This window comes from Pristiophorus japonicus, chromosome 1 (assembly GCF_044704955.1).
Source record: "Pristiophorus japonicus isolate sPriJap1 chromosome 1, sPriJap1.hap1, whole genome shotgun sequence".
Lineage (NCBI taxonomy): Eukaryota > Metazoa > Chordata > Chondrichthyes > Pristiophoridae > Pristiophorus > Pristiophorus japonicus.
Genome location: NC_091977.1, coordinates 480,140,906 through 480,156,351, shown reverse-complemented (window position 1 = coordinate 480,156,351; position 15,446 = coordinate 480,140,906). Strand labels below are relative to the sequence as shown.

Below are 15,446 nucleotides of genomic sequence, written 5' to 3'. Positions count from 1 at the left end.
TATTCAATGACCCAGCCTCCACAGCTCACTGTGGCAGAGAATTTCATAGATTTACAACCCTCTGAGAGAAGAAATTTCTCCTCATCTTAGTTTTAAATGGACGGCCCCTTATTCTGAGACTGTGTCCTCTAGTTCCCTATGAGTGGGAATATCCTCTCTGCATCCACCTTGTTGAACCCCCTCATTATCTTATATGTTTCAAAAAGATCACCTCTCATTCTTCTGGACTCCAATGAGTATAGACCCAACCTACTCAACCTATCTTCATAAGTCAACCCCCTCATCTCTGGAATCAACCTAGTGAACCTTCTCTGAACAGCCTCCAATGCAAGTATATCCTCCCTTAAATATAGAGACCAAAAGTGTACGCAGTACTCCAGGTGTGGCCGTACTAAAACCCTGTACAGTTGTAGCAGGACTTCTCTGCTTTTATACTCGATCCCCCCTTGCAATAAAGGCCAACATTCCATTTGCCTTCCTGATTACTTACTGTACCTGCATACTAACTTTTTGTGTTTCATGCACAAGGACCCCCAGGTCCCTCTGTACTGCAGCACTTTGCAATTTTTCTCCATTTAAATTGTAATTTGCTTTTCTATTATTTCTGTCAAAGTGGATAACCTCACATTTTTCCACATTATACTCCATCTGCCAAGTTTTTCACCACTCACTTAGCCTGTCTATATCCCTTTGCAGATTATTTGTGTCCTCCTCACACATTGCTTTTCCTTCCATCTTTGTATCATCAGTAAACTTGGCTACGTTACACTCGGTCCCTTTTTCCAAGTCGTCAATATAGATTGCAAATAGTTGGGGTCCCAGCACTGATCCCTGCAGCACACCACAAGTTACTGATTGCCAACCCGAGAATGAACCATTTATTCTGACTCTCTGTTTTCTGTTCGTTATCCAATCCTCTATCCATGCTAATATATTACCTTCAACCCCGAGAGTTTTTAACAGAACATAAGAAATAGGAACAGGAGTAGACCATACGGTCCCCCGAGCCTGCTCCACCATTCAATAAGATCATGGCTGATCTGATCATGGACTCGGCTCCACTTCCCCGCCTGGTCCCCATAATCCCTCATCTCCTTATCGTTTAAGAAACTGTCTATTTATGTCTTAAATTTCTTCAATGTCCCAGCTTCCACAGCTCTCTGAGGCAGCGAATTCCACAGATTTGCAACCTTCTGAGAGAAGAAATTTCTCCTTATCTCTGTTTTAAATGGGCGGCCCCTTATTCTAAGATCATTCTAAGCTAGTGCTGTTGGGAAGGGGTTAAACTAATATGGCGGGGGTTGGGAATCTATGCAGAGAAACAGGGAAGTAGAATGGGGGCAGAAGCAAAAGATATAAAGAAGAAAAGTAAAAGTGGAGGGCAGAGAAACCCAAGGCAAAAATCAAAATGGGCCACATTACAGCAAAATTCTAAAGGTGCAAAGTGTGTTAAAAAGACAAGCCTGAAGGCTCTGTGCCTCAATGCGAGGAGTATTCGTAATAAGGTGGCCGATTTAACTGCGCAGGCAGCAATTAACGAATATGATATAATTGGCATCACGGAGACATGGCTCCAGGGTGACCAAGGCTGGGAACTCAACATCCAGGGTTATTCAACATTCAGAAAGGATAGACAGAAAGGAAAAGGAGGTGGGGTGGCATTGCTTGTTAAAGAGGAAATTAACGCAATAGTAAGGAAGGACATTAGCTTGGATGATGTGGAATTGGTATGGGTGGAGCTACGGCATACCAAATGGCAGAAAACACTAGTGGTAGTTGTGTACAGACCACCAAACAGTAGTCGTGAGGTTGGGGACAGCATCAAACAAGAAATTAGGGATGTGTGCAATAAAGGTACAGCAGTTATCATGGGCGACTTTAATCTGCATATAGATTGGGCTAACCAAACTGGTAGCAATGCGGTGGAGGAGGATTTTCTGGAGTGTATTAGGGATGGTTTTCTGGACCAATATGTTGAGGAACCAACTAGAGGGCTGGCCATCCTAGACTGGGTGATGTGTAATGAGAAAGGACTAATTAGCAATCTTGTTGTGCGAGGCCCCTTGGGGAAGAGTGACCATAATATGGTAGAATTCTTTATTAAGATGGAGAGTGACACAGTTAATTCAGAAACTAGGGTCCTGAACTTAAGGAAAGGCAACTTCGATGGTATGAGACGTGAATTGACTAGAATAGACTGGCGAATGATACTTAAAGGGTTGACGGTGGATAGGCAATGGCAGACATTTAAAGATCACATGGATGAACTTCAACAATTGTACATCCCTGTCTGGAGTAAAAATAAAACAGGGAAGGTGGCTCAACCATGGTTAACAAGGGAACTTAAGGATAGTGTTAAATCCAAGGAAGAGGCATATAAATTGGCCTGATAAAGCAGCAAATCTGAGGATTGGGAGAAATTTAGAATTCAGCAGAGGAGGACAAAGGGTCTAATTAGGAGGGGGGAATAGAGTATGAGAGGAAGCTTGCAGGGAACATAAAAACTGACTGCAAAAGCTTCTATAGATATGTTAAGAGAAAAAGATTAGTGAAGACAAACGTAGGTCCCTTGCAGTCAGATTCAGATGAATTTATAATGGGGAACAAAGAAATGGCAGACCAGTTGAACAAATACATTGGTTCTGTCCTCATGAAGGAAGACACAACTAACCTTCTGGAAATACTAGGGGACCGAGGGTCTAGTGAGAAGGAGGAACTGAAGGAAATCCTTATTAATCGTGAAATTGTGTTCGGGAAATTGATGGGATTGAAGGCTGATAAATCCCCGGGGCATGAAGGTCTACATTCCAGAGAACTTAAGGAAATGGCCCTAGAAATAGTGGATGCATTGGTGATCATTTTCCAACAGTCTATCGACTCTGGATCAGTTCTTCTAGACTGGAAGTTAGCTAATGTAACCCCACTTTTTAAAAAAGGAGGGAGAGTGAAAACGGGGAATTATAGACCGGTTAGCCTGACATCAGTAGTGGGGAAAATGTTGGAATCAACTATTAAAGATGAAATAGCAGTGCATTTGGAAAGCAGTGACCGGATCGGTCCAAGTCAACATGGATTTATGAAAAGGAAATCATGCTTGACAAATCTTCTGGAATTTTTTGAGGATGTAACTAGTAGAGTGGACAAGGGAGAAACAGTGGATGTGGTTTATTTGGACTTACAAAAGGCTTTTGACAAGGTCCCACAAAAGAGATTGGTGTGCAAAATTAAAGCACATGGTATTGGGGGTCATAGACTGACTTGGATAGAGAACTCGTTGGCAGACAGGAAGCAGAGAGCGAGATAAACGGGTCCTTTTCAGAATGGTAGGCAGTGACTAGTGGGGTGCCGCAGGGCTCAGTGCTGGGACCCCAGCTATTTACAATATACATTAAAGATTTAGATGAAGGAATTGATTGTAATATGTCCAAGTTTGCGAATGACACTAAGCTGGGTGGCGGAAGAGGCTGCAGGGTGACTTGGACAGGTTAGGTGAGTGGGCAAATGCATGGCAGATGCAGTATGATGTGAATAAATGTGAGGTTATCCACTTTGGGGGTAAAAACACGAAGGCAGAATATTGTCTGTATGGCGGCAGATTAGGAAAAGGGGAGGTGCAACGAGACCTGGATGTCATGGTACATCAGTCATTGAAAGCTGGCATGCAGGTACAGCAGGCGGTGAAGAAGGCAAATGGTATGTTGGCCTTCACAGCTAGGGGATTTGAGTATAGGAGCAGGGAGGTCTTACTGCAGTTGTACAGGGCCTTGGTGAGGCCTCACCTGGAATATTGTGTTCAGTTTTGGACTCCTAATCTGAGGAAGGACGTTCTTGCTATTGAGGGAGTGCAGCGAAGGTTCACCAGACTGATTCCCGGGATGGCAGGACTGACATATGAGGAGAGATTGGATCGACTGGGCCTGTATTCACTGGAGTTTCGAAGGATGAGAGGGGATCTCATAGAAACATATAAAATTCTGACAGGACTGGACAGGTTAGATGCTGAAAGAATGTCCCTACCGCAGAGAGTTGTTTATGCCATCTCATTGGATATACTCAAGAGGGAGTTAGATATGGCCCTTGCAGCTAAAGGGATCAAGGGGTATGGAGAGAAAGCAGGAAAGGGGTACTGAGATGAATGATCAGCCATGATCTTATTGAATGGTGGTGCAGGCTCGAAGGACCGAATGGCCTACTCCTGCACCTATTTTCTATGTTTTATGTTTCTATCATGCCCTCTTGTTCTAGTCTCCCCTATCAGTGGAAGCATCCTCTCTGCATCCACCTTGTCAAGCCGCTTCATAATCTTATTTGTTTCGAGAAGATCAAACCTGAATTCCAGTGAGTAGAGGCACAACCTACTCAACCATTCCTCATAAGTCAACCCCTCATCCCCGGAATCAACCTGGTGAACCTTCTCTGAACTGCCTTCAAAGCAAGTATGTTCTTTTGTAAATATGGAAACCAAAACTGCACGCAAGACTTCCCTGCTTTTACACTCCATCCCCTCAGCAATAAAGGCCAAGATACCATTGGCCTTCCTGATCACTTGCTGTACCTGCAAACTATCTGTTATGTATTTAACCCATGGCAACCTGTATCACACCACCAGAGGCCTACCTGTTGGCGTCCCAAGGGATCCCAGCATCCCTTGGGAGCACTGTATATAAGCAGGCCTCCCACGCTGGAGTCCAATTATAGCAACTAAGGTCACACTTACTCATTGCATACAGTACTCAGTTTCATCCTTTATTATGAGCATAATAATTGGTGACGAGGTAACGAACAACCGCGCGAAAATGCAAAGAACTGTTGGTATCCTGGAGAAGTTCTCAGAAGGGGACGATGGGGGGCATTCATGGAGAGACTCGACCAATACTTTGTGGCCAACGAGCTGGAAGGGGACGAGAACGCTGCCAAACGAAGGGGCGATCCCCCTTACCGTCTGTGGGACAATAACCTATGGCTTCATGAAGAATCTTCTAGCTCCGGTAAAACCAACAACCAAATCATATGAAGAATTGTGTACGCTGGTCCGGGAGCACCTAAATCCGAAGGAAAGTGTTTTGATGGCGAGGTATTGGTTCTACACCTGTCAACGGTCGGAGGGCCAGGAAGTGGCGAGCTACATCACCAAACTAAGGTGTCTTGCAGGACATTGCGAATTTAATGGATTCCTTGAATAAATGCGAAGAGACTTTTTTGTGCTTAGCATTGGCCATCTTAATGCAAACGAGGTAATCCTTCGCAAACTTTTGATTGTTGAAACACCGAATCTGAGCAAAGCCATAACTATAGCCCAGGCATTTATGTCCACCAGCGGTAACACCAAACAAATTTTGCAGCATAAAGAGTTTTCGGCTGGTACTGTGCACAAAGTAACGTCGTTTTCGAGCAGGAATATACATGGCAGAGCGTACACGCCGGCTGCTGCACGACCTCAGATGACCCAGAGTCCGCCATCAATTCTTAATGCAAGGCAGTTAACACCTTGTTGGCATTGTGGAGGTGATCATCAGGCCCATCAATGCCACTTCAAGCACTATGCGTGCAACAGCTGCAGAACAATGGGACACCTCCAGTGAATTGCAGGCAAGCTGCAAACCCTGCAAACCACCACGTTGCAGAGGAAGATCGATCCATGGTGGATCAGGCTGAACGAGACTCGAACCAAAGAGGCAGAAGAGTACGGGGTGCACACCTTCACCACGAAATGTCCACCGATTGTGTTAAAAGTTGAACTGGACGGAATTCCAGTATCCCTGGAACTGGATACAGGTGCGAGTCAATCCATAATGAGCAAAAAGGATTTCGACAGGCTGTGGTGCAACAAGGCACACAGGCCCAAGCTCAGCCCCATTCACACCAAGCTAAGAACTGTAATTGACAGCGCAGAAGTCAAAGTCTCCTATGATGGAGCAGTGCATGAACTCCCACTATGGATCGTGCCAGGTGATGGCCCCACACTGTACGGCAAAAGCAGGCTGGGAAAAATCCGCTGGAACTGGGACGACATCTGAGTGCTTTCGTCCATCAATGACGCCTCATGTGCCCAGGTCCTGAGCAGATTTCCATCGTTGTTCGAGCCAGGCATTGGAAGTTTCTCGGGGGCGAAAGTGCAGATCCACTTGGTTCCCGGTACACGACCCATCCACCACAAAGCACGTGCGGTACCGTATATGATGCGAGAGAAAGTGGAAATTGAGCTGGACAAGCTGCAGCGAGAAGGCATTATCGCGCCAGTGGAATTCAACGAGTGGGCCAGTCCGATTGTCCCGGTTCTCAAAAGTGAAAGCACGGTCAGAATTTGTGGGGACTATAAAGTAATGATTAACCGTTTTTCGCTGCAGGACCAGTACCCGCTACCCAAGGCAGATGACCTATTTGCGACCCTGGCTGGAGGAAAGACGTTCACCAAGTTGGATCTGACCTCAGCCGACATGACGCAGGAGCTGGAGGAATCTTTGAAAGGCCTCACCTGCATCAACACGCACAAAGGTCTGTTCATCTATAACAGATGTCCGTTCGGGATCCGTTCGACCACGGCAATTTTCCAACGGAACATGGCGAGCCTGCTAAAGTCGGTTCCACACACCGTGGTTTTCCAGGATGACATATTGGTCACAGGTCGGGACATTATCGAACACTTGAAGAATCTGGAAGAGGTTCTAAGTTGGCTAGATCGCGTGGGACTCAGGTTGAAACGCTTGAAGTGTGTTTTCCTGGCACCAGAGGTCGAGTTCTTGGGCGGAAGAACCGCAGCAGACGTTGTCAGACGGAGGCCATCAAGAACGCGCCGAGAACACAGAATGTGATGGAGCTGCGGTCGTTCCTGGGACTCCTCAACTGTTTCGGTAATTTCCTACCTGGGTTAAGCACCTTGCGAGAACCCCTACATGTGCAGGTACGTAAGGGAGATGACTGGGTATGGGGGAATTCACAAGAGGCTGCCTTTGAGAAAGCCAGAAATCTGTTCTGCTCAAATAAACTGCTTGTTCTGTATAGCCCATATAAACGATTAGTGCTAGCTTGCGATGCGTCGTCATACGGGATATGTGTTACAACAGCTAATGAATCGGGGATCTTGCAACCGGTCGCCTATGCGTCCGGGAGTCTGTCCAAGGCCGAAAGGGCCTACAGCATGATTGGAAAAGTAGCTCTGCCGTGCGTTTACGGGGTGAAAAAAATTTACCAGTATTTGTTTGGTCTCCAGTTTGAGCTGGAAACTGACCATAAGCCGCTCATATCGCTATTCTCAGAGAGCAAAGTGATTAACCCCAATGCCTCTGCCTGCATCCAAAGATGGGCACTCACGCTGTCGGCATACAACTATGTAATCCGCCACAGACCGGGCATAGAGAAATGCGTTGATGCTCTCAGTCGGCTACCATTGCCCACCACTGGAGTGGAAATGGCACAGCCTGCAGACTTGCTCATGATGATGGATGCATTCGAAAACGAAAAGTGACCCGTTACGGCCCGCCAGATCAGGACCTGGACCAGCCAGGATCCTTTACTGTCCCTCGTAAAAAAACTGTGTCCTCCATGGGAGCTGGTCCAGCATCAAAGTGGAGTTGCAGGAAGAGATTAAGCCATTCCACAGGCGCAAAGACGAAATGTCCTTACAGGCGGATTGTCTTTTGTGGGGTAATCGCGTGGTCTTGCCCAAGAAAGGCAGAGAAACGTTAATACCCGACCTACACAGCACCCACCCAGGCATTCAATGATGAAAGCCATAGCTAGATCCCATGTGTGGTGGCCGAGCATTGACTCAGACTTAGAGTCACGCATGCGCCAGTGCAACACTTGCTCTCAACTGAGCAATGCACCCAGAGAGACACCGCTAAGTTTGTGGTCGTGGCCCTCCAAAGCATGGCCGAGGATCCACGTTGAATATGTGGGCCCATTTCTAGGCAAAATGTTCTTGGTTGTTGTGGATGCTTATTCAAAATGGATTGAATGTGTAATACACCATCGAAAACCTATGAGCCATGTTTGCCACACACGTCCTGCCTGATGTCCTAGTCAGCGACAATGGGCTGTGTTTCACCAGTGCTGAACGGGCAGTTCAAACCATCAAGCAAAGCTTGAAACGCATGTCGGAAGGCTCCCTGCATACCCGAGTTCTGCTCAGCTACTGCACCAGACCCCACTCGTTCACCGGGGTTCCCCCAGCTGAGCTGCTCATGAAAAAGGCGCTCAAAACAAGGTCCACCCTGACCTCCATGATCACGTCGAGGGCAGGCGGCATCAACAAAGCATGTACCATGATTGCGCAAACTTGTCACGCGATATCAAGGTCAATGACCCTGTGTTTGTACTCAATCATGGACATGGTCCCAAATGGTTTGCTGGCACGGTCATAGCCAAAGATGGGAGAAGGGTGTTTCAGGTCAAATTGGCCAATGGACTAACGTGCAGAAAGCATTTGGACCAAACCAAATTGCGGTTCACTAACCGCTACGAGCCGAAGAGGACACCACCAACTTCGACCCTCCAACACACACACAAGTGGCAACCGACATCCCGGTTGACGACGAAGCCAAACTCACCATCCCCAGCAGCCTGGCAAGACCAGCTGCCCAGCAGCCCAGTGAAGAACCAACCAACTCACCCACACCTAAATTTGTACTGAGACGATTGACAAGGGAGCGAAAAGCCCCAGATCATCTCAACCTGTAAATAAGTGTACCATTTACTTTACGAGGGAGAGATGTTATATATTAAACCCTTGGCAACCTGTATCACACCACCACCAGAGGGCCTACCGATTGGAGTCCCAAGGGATCCCAGCATCCCTTGGGAGCACTGTATATAAGCAGGCCTCCCATGCTGTACCTGCACTCTGGAGTCTAATTAAAGGAGCTAAGGTCACACTTACTCATTGCATACAGTACCCAGTTTCATCCTTTATTATGAGCATAATACTATCCTTTCATGCACAGGTACCCCGAGGTCCTGCTCTACTGCAGCACTTTGCAATCTTTTTCCATTTAAATAATAACTTGCTCTTTGATTTTTTTCTGCCAAAGTGCATGTCCTCGCACTTTCCAACATTATACTCCTGGGTGTCATGGTTCATCAGTCATTGAAAGTCAGGTACAGCAGGCGATGAAGAAGGCAAATGCTATGTTGGCCTTCATAGCTAGGGGATTTGAGTATAGGAGCAGGGAGGTCTTACTGCAGTTGTACAGAGAGACCTGGTGATATATGTGCACAAATTGTTGAAGATGGCAGGGCAGGTTGAGTAAGTGGTTAAAAAAGCATATGGGATCCTGGGCTTCATAAATAGAGACAGAGAGTACAAAAGCACAAATGTTACGATGAACCTTTATAAATCACTGGTTCGGCCTCAACTGGAGTATTGTGTCCAATTCTGGGCAGGGCACTTTCGAAGGATGTGAAGGCTTTAGATAGGGTGCAGAAAAAGTTAACAAGAATGGTTCCAGGGATGAGGGACTTCAGTTATAGAGGGCCCAAGTTTCCACACGCGCCTAGAACGGCGCAGTCCCGACCTGGACGCCCGTTTTTCACGCCACAAAGTGCGCCTAAAAAAATCCTCCGTATTCTCCACCTACCTACAGGTCCTCTGGCCCTCGGCGCAGCCAGCACGAGCTGTAGGGGGGCGGAGCCAGGTCCCTGCGCTGAAAACAGTGCCGGGACCTCTGCACATGCGCGCTACAGTGGGCATGCAAGTGCAGTAGCTCCAGGCACCGAACTGTGTGGGAGGGACCCGAAGCACGCAGCCCCTAGCCCTGGCCGAATGGCCTCACTGGGGCTGCATGAATAAGGCTCCTCCCATGGCCAGCTCCTGCTTCCCCCCCCTTCCGCCCCCCCCCCCCCCCCCCCCGACCAGACCCGACACCCGCCGCCCCCCCCCGACTGGACCCGACCCGACCCGCGCTCCTGTTCCCGCTCCGCCCCACCCCCAGACTGGACCCGTCCCGACCCGACCCACGCTCCTGTTCCCGCTCCCCGCCCCCCCGACTGGACCCGACCCGACCCGAGCTCCTGTTCCCGCTCCCCGCCTCCCCGACTGGACCCGACCCGACCCGCGCTCCTGTTCCCGCTCCCCGCCTCCCCGACTGGACCAGACCCACGCTCCTGTTCCCGCTCCCCGCCCCCCCGACTGGACCCGACCTGTGCTCCTGTTCCCGCTCCCCGCCTCCCCGACTGGACCCGACCCGACCTGCGCACCTGTTCCCGCTTCCCGCCTCCCCGACTGGACCCGACCCGCGCTCCTGTTCCCGCTCCCCGCCCCCCCGACTGGACCCGACCCGACCCGAGCTCCTGTTCCCACTCCCCCCACCCACGACTGGACCCGACCCGACCCGACCCGACCCGCGCTCCTGTTCCCGCTCCCCGACTGGACCCGACCCGACCCGACCCGCGCTCCTGTTCCCGCTCCCCGACTGGACCCGACCCGCGCACCTGTTCCCGCTCCCCGCCCCCCCGACTGGACCCGACCCGACCCGCGCTCCCGCCCCCCCCCCCACTGGACCTGACCCGACCCGACTCCCGCTCCCAGACTGGATCCGACCTGACCTCCCCCCTCCCTCCCCCGCCCCGAACCTCCCCGACCCGACCCAACCCAACGCCACCTACCTGTAAATCTGGTGCTGGGGACGGGCCCTGCCCGAAGTCTCGGGTTGGCCCGTTCAGCCTTCGGTCCCGAAAGGCCTGCCTGAAGCACTTTCACACAGGTAGGAAGATGGTTTATTTAATCTTTTCTTTGCTTATAAATGTTTATTCAGGTTGAATTTATTTGTATAATATTTGTATAAGTATAAATAAGGATTTATTATAGAATTTAATGACTTCCCTTCCCCCCCTCCCCCACCACCTCATTCTGGACGCCTAATTTGTAACCTGCGCCTGATTTTTTAATGTGTAGAACAGGTTTTTTCAGTTCTACAAAAATCTTCACTTGCTCCATTCTACTTTAGTTTGGAGTACGTTTTCACTGTGGAAACTTTCAAATCAGGCGTCAGTGGCCGGACACGCCCCCTTTTGAAGAAAAAATTCTGTTCCAAAGTAGAACTGTTCTACCTGACTAGAACTGCAGAAAAAAAAATGTGGAGAATTGCGATTTCTAAGATAGTCCGTTCTCCACCAGTTGCTCCTAAAAATCAGGCGCAAATCATGTGGAAACTTGGGCCCAGATAGACTAAAAAAGCTCAGATTGTTCTTGTTAGAGCAGAGAAGATTGAGAGGAGATTTGCTAGAGGTGTTCAGAATCATGAGGGGTCTAGACAGAGTTGATACAGAGAAACTGTTCCCATTGGTGGAAGGGTCAAGAACCAGAGGACACAGATTTAGGTGATTGGCAGAAGAACCAAAGGTGACATGAGGGAAAACCTTTTTATGCAGCGAGTGATTAGGCTCTGGAATGCACTGCCTGAAAGGGTGTTGGAGGCAGACTTAATCGTGGCTTTCAAAAGGAAATCTGAAAGAAAATAAATTGCAGGGCTACAGGGAAAGGGCGGGGGAGTAGGACTGACTGAAGTGCTCTTTCAGAGAGCCAGCACTGGCTTGACGGGCGAATGGCCTCTTTCTGTGCTGTAACTGATCTATGATTATATGAGGAAGACAATGTTGGGCTGAGGATGAGAAACCTCCATGGGGCATGGGGAGATTCCAACAACATATTCCCTTTGACATTGCGTCTGGACTGCTCTGGGAGCAGAGAGGAGACGCATTTTCTCATTTATTGAGTTCCGTTAGAAGTGTTAGGGTATTGTTGGAATGTACTGACCATTCCATACTTTATGTTGATGTTCTATATGTTGGAATGAATGGCAGTTTCTATTCATACAGTTGGCTATTTGTTTTTTGTGATTGGTGGTTCCAGTTTAAACCTATAACTTATTTAAAACAAGAAAGAACTTGTTGGCACCAGGGAGGGTTGGTTCAACAAACCGGCATTACCGCTTTGTGTGGCACAATTCGCCAATGCATTCTTGTCAACATAGAGTTTAATTTTAGGAATTGAATGTAATATCTCCAAGTTTGCAGATGACATTAAGCTGGGTGGCAGTGTGAGCTGTGAGGAGGATGCTAAGAGGCTGCAGGGTGACTTGGACAGGTTAGGTGAATGGGCAAATGCATGGCAGATGCAGTATAATGTGGATAAATGTGAGGTTATCCACTTTGGTGGCAAAAATAGGAAGGCAGATTATTATCTGAATGATGACAGATTAGTAAAAGGGGAGGCGCAACGAGACCTGGGTGCCATGGTACATCAGTCATTGAAGGTTGGCATGCAGGTACAGCAGGCAGTAAAGAAAGCAAATGGCATGTTGGCCTTCATCGTGAAAGGATTTGAGTATAGGTGCAGGGAGGTCTTACTACAGTTGTACAGGGCCTTGGTGAAACCACACCTTGAGTATTGTGTGCAGTTTTGGTCTCCTAATCTGAGGAAGAACGTGCTTGCTATTGAGGGAGTGCAGCGAAGGTTCACCAGACTAATTCCCGGGATGGCAGGACTAACATATGAAGAAAGACTGGATCGGCTCGGCTTATACTCACTGGAATTTAGAAGAATGAGAGGGGATCTCATAGAAACATATAAAATTATAACGGGGCTGGACAGGTTAGATGCAGGAAGAATGTTCCCGACGTTGGGGATGTCCAGAACCAGGGGTCACAGTCTCAGGATAAGGGGTAAGCCATATAGGACTGAGATGAGGAGAAACTTTTTCACCCAGAGAGTTATGAACCTGTGGAATTCTCTACCACTGAAAGTTGTTGAGTCCAGTTTGTTGGATATATTCAAGAGGGAGTTCGATGTGGCCCTTATGGCTAAGGGGATCAAGGGGCTGGGAGAGAAAGCAGGAGTGGGGTACTGAAGTTGCATGATCAGCCATGATCATATTGAATGGAGGTGCAGGCTCGAAGGGCCGAATGGTCTGCTCCTGCACCTATTTTCTATGTTTCTACCTCTCCAGAGATGCACCTGAGGCCTTCCCCAAAAGCGTAGCTGTTTGAGGCAGTAAATACGCCAGTCAAAGAGATCTGGAAGGTTTCAGGTTTGTTTCCTGACACGTGCTGACTTGATTGATCAAAGCCTTTATAGCATTGCGGGTGCTCCGAATTTAGGAGTTGGAGAAATTGGCTAGATGTCCTTCTCCTGATTGCTACCTAGCAACTGAATGCTACCATCGGGTGAGGGCAGGATTGGGTTCGACTCTGACATCCCCACAACCAATTAACCTACCAACCACTCACTGTCTGGCCTCACATGTGAAAATAAGTCATTTGGTGAGGGTTGAAAATGGGCACATGATAAAAAAGGGTCATCTAATATATTGTGCTCTAACTGTTCTTCATTTCACTTTCAGTTGAAAATGGGCAGCAAAAACAATGGTGTGAAGGTGTTGGTGAGAATCAGGGCAACGTCGGATTTTGCAGCAGATATGATTGACTGTTCCCCTGACAATGAGGTAAGAAACAGCAATACAAAGGAGCATTGTGTATTTCTTTTAAAATTGAAACATCATGGTGAACAGCCAAGGCCCATAGTGTAGTATCTATCAACTCCGACTGGAAAGTGAGCATCAGGTCACCATACGCCTTGCCCACCTCCCCTGATCGAATGGCTTGTCGAAAGAATCCAGGCTCTCACATTTACAACTTCAGGAGATTTAACTACTAATAGCTGTATTAAATCAGTAGTGCTGTTACTTCACTGTTCTGGGTCACTGCGACACATGTCTGCTCTGTAATCTCACAGTTATGGGATCTAACTGGGTTCATCAGCTGGTGAACGGATTAAGTACAGATATCTAGGTGCTGATTAACTGTTCTTTGGATTGCTCATTCACGTCCTCTCTTACAGTGCTCAGAGCAGGTATATACTGTCATTAAAATTTCAGGGGTGAAATTCCTCTTTTAATAAAAAATGAAAGGGAACATGGGAATTGCTAGATGAAAAAAGACCATGGCATGGTCCATCTAATTCACATTCTACCATCCTGGTCGTCACGTGATACAGTCATGGAAATTTTGACTAATCATAGCAATTAATATCTATGAATTAATCTACAACAGACCCAGATATGATGTGAGAAAACCCCTAATAGTGGAGAGCTTTGGGAGTCATAGGTCCAAAGTCACCTCTTCCTCCCAAGCATGCTACACTTAGCACACACTTTGTTTCAAACTACTGGGTTTTTTTCTGTGATTACCAATCCACTAATGAAATTGCCCATTTCAAAGCGGCCTGATCACACAATCTAATTATTGGCTTGTTAACGACAGATAAAAACAGTCATGGTCCCATTTTTCATCAGATGATGATATTTGTGCCCCAATAAATTTGTTTTTCTCTCCAATTTTTCCCTCACATTTTTTTCCATTTAGTCTTCTGAAGGAATTCACTGATTTGTTTTTCATTGAGTAACCTAAGTTAATAGCCAAAGCTCATCTTGCAGGACACTGCCAAGACCCTATAGTTGTAATAGAGGACTTTCACTACAGCTATGAATGCTGGGATGGCCAGACTTCCATAGTATTTATTCTCACAAGGGACATCGGCAATTATTGACATATTCTATACACGAGGTTGTGACCCTGAGTTAAGTTATCACTTGCATTTATATAAAACTTCAAAATGCTTCACATGGTCAATTTTGAAATGTAGTGATTAATATGTTGAAAAGCACAGCAGCTATTCGGCAACAGCATGTATTACAAACGGCAATGAGTTCAGATGTTTCTGGCAGTTGAAGGAGAATTCCATCTTCTTTCTTTATTAGTGCCATGGGGTTTTTAATGTTCACTTGAACTACTGGAATAGCCAAAAAGTAACCCAGAAGTTGTGAGTTCAAGTCCCAGTGTCAAACTTGAACTGACAACTTTCTGACCCAGAGACAACAGCACTATCAACTGAGCCATACAAAGCTGCCTCACACTTAAGTCTGCCACTGCATATGAAAGAGTTGGTCGGCCTGCCTGCGAGCCAATGTAAAACAAACAGCATCTTTGTTGATATGATCTATCGGTATAAGCTTTAGCTTGAATATATTTTTCAAATTTATTCAAATGATTTGAGTTCACGTCTAACATATCTCGTTGCAGACGATAACAATTCACACCAGACGAGATCAGCGTAAGGAGGTGGTCAACAACCAACACTGTGACTGGTCATTCAAAGTAGACGGGATTCTCCACGATGCACCGCAGGATGTTGTGTACAATGCCATCGCAAGAAATATGGTCTCTAGCACAATAAATGGCTTCAGCAGTACGTAGGTCTAAATCCTCTGGATGGGAACATATTGCGGAATTTCAACCCAGGGCATTTTAGTAAGGTTAAGGCTCTTGTTGATGACCTCGCAAGGGATTTAGCCTGTTGCCGATGACACCGAAAGAGTAACCTGTTTCTGATGTGTGAACGTTGAAGTAAAGTTGCAGTTGGCAGTGCAGTTGCTGTCTTTTGACACCCTACT

The 15,446-nt window shown here is 47.3% G+C and overlaps 1 protein-coding gene across 2 annotated transcripts in view; it reads left to right on the top strand.

Annotated features, from left to right (window-relative positions):
* kif9 (kinesin family member 9) overlaps window positions 1-15,446 on the top strand; it is a 233,918-nt gene that overhangs the window by 3,722 nt on the left and 214,750 nt on the right. For both annotated transcript variants that reach the window (XM_070894741.1, XM_070894730.1), the window contains exons 2-3: window positions 13,338-13,439; window positions 15,076-15,241. In XM_070894741.1, coding sequence (XP_070750842.1) covers window positions 13,344-13,439; window positions 15,076-15,241 — 262 coding nt within the window. In that variant the 5' untranslated portion in view covers window positions 13,338-13,343. The remainder of the gene's footprint in view (window positions 1-13,337; window positions 13,440-15,075; window positions 15,242-15,446) is intronic.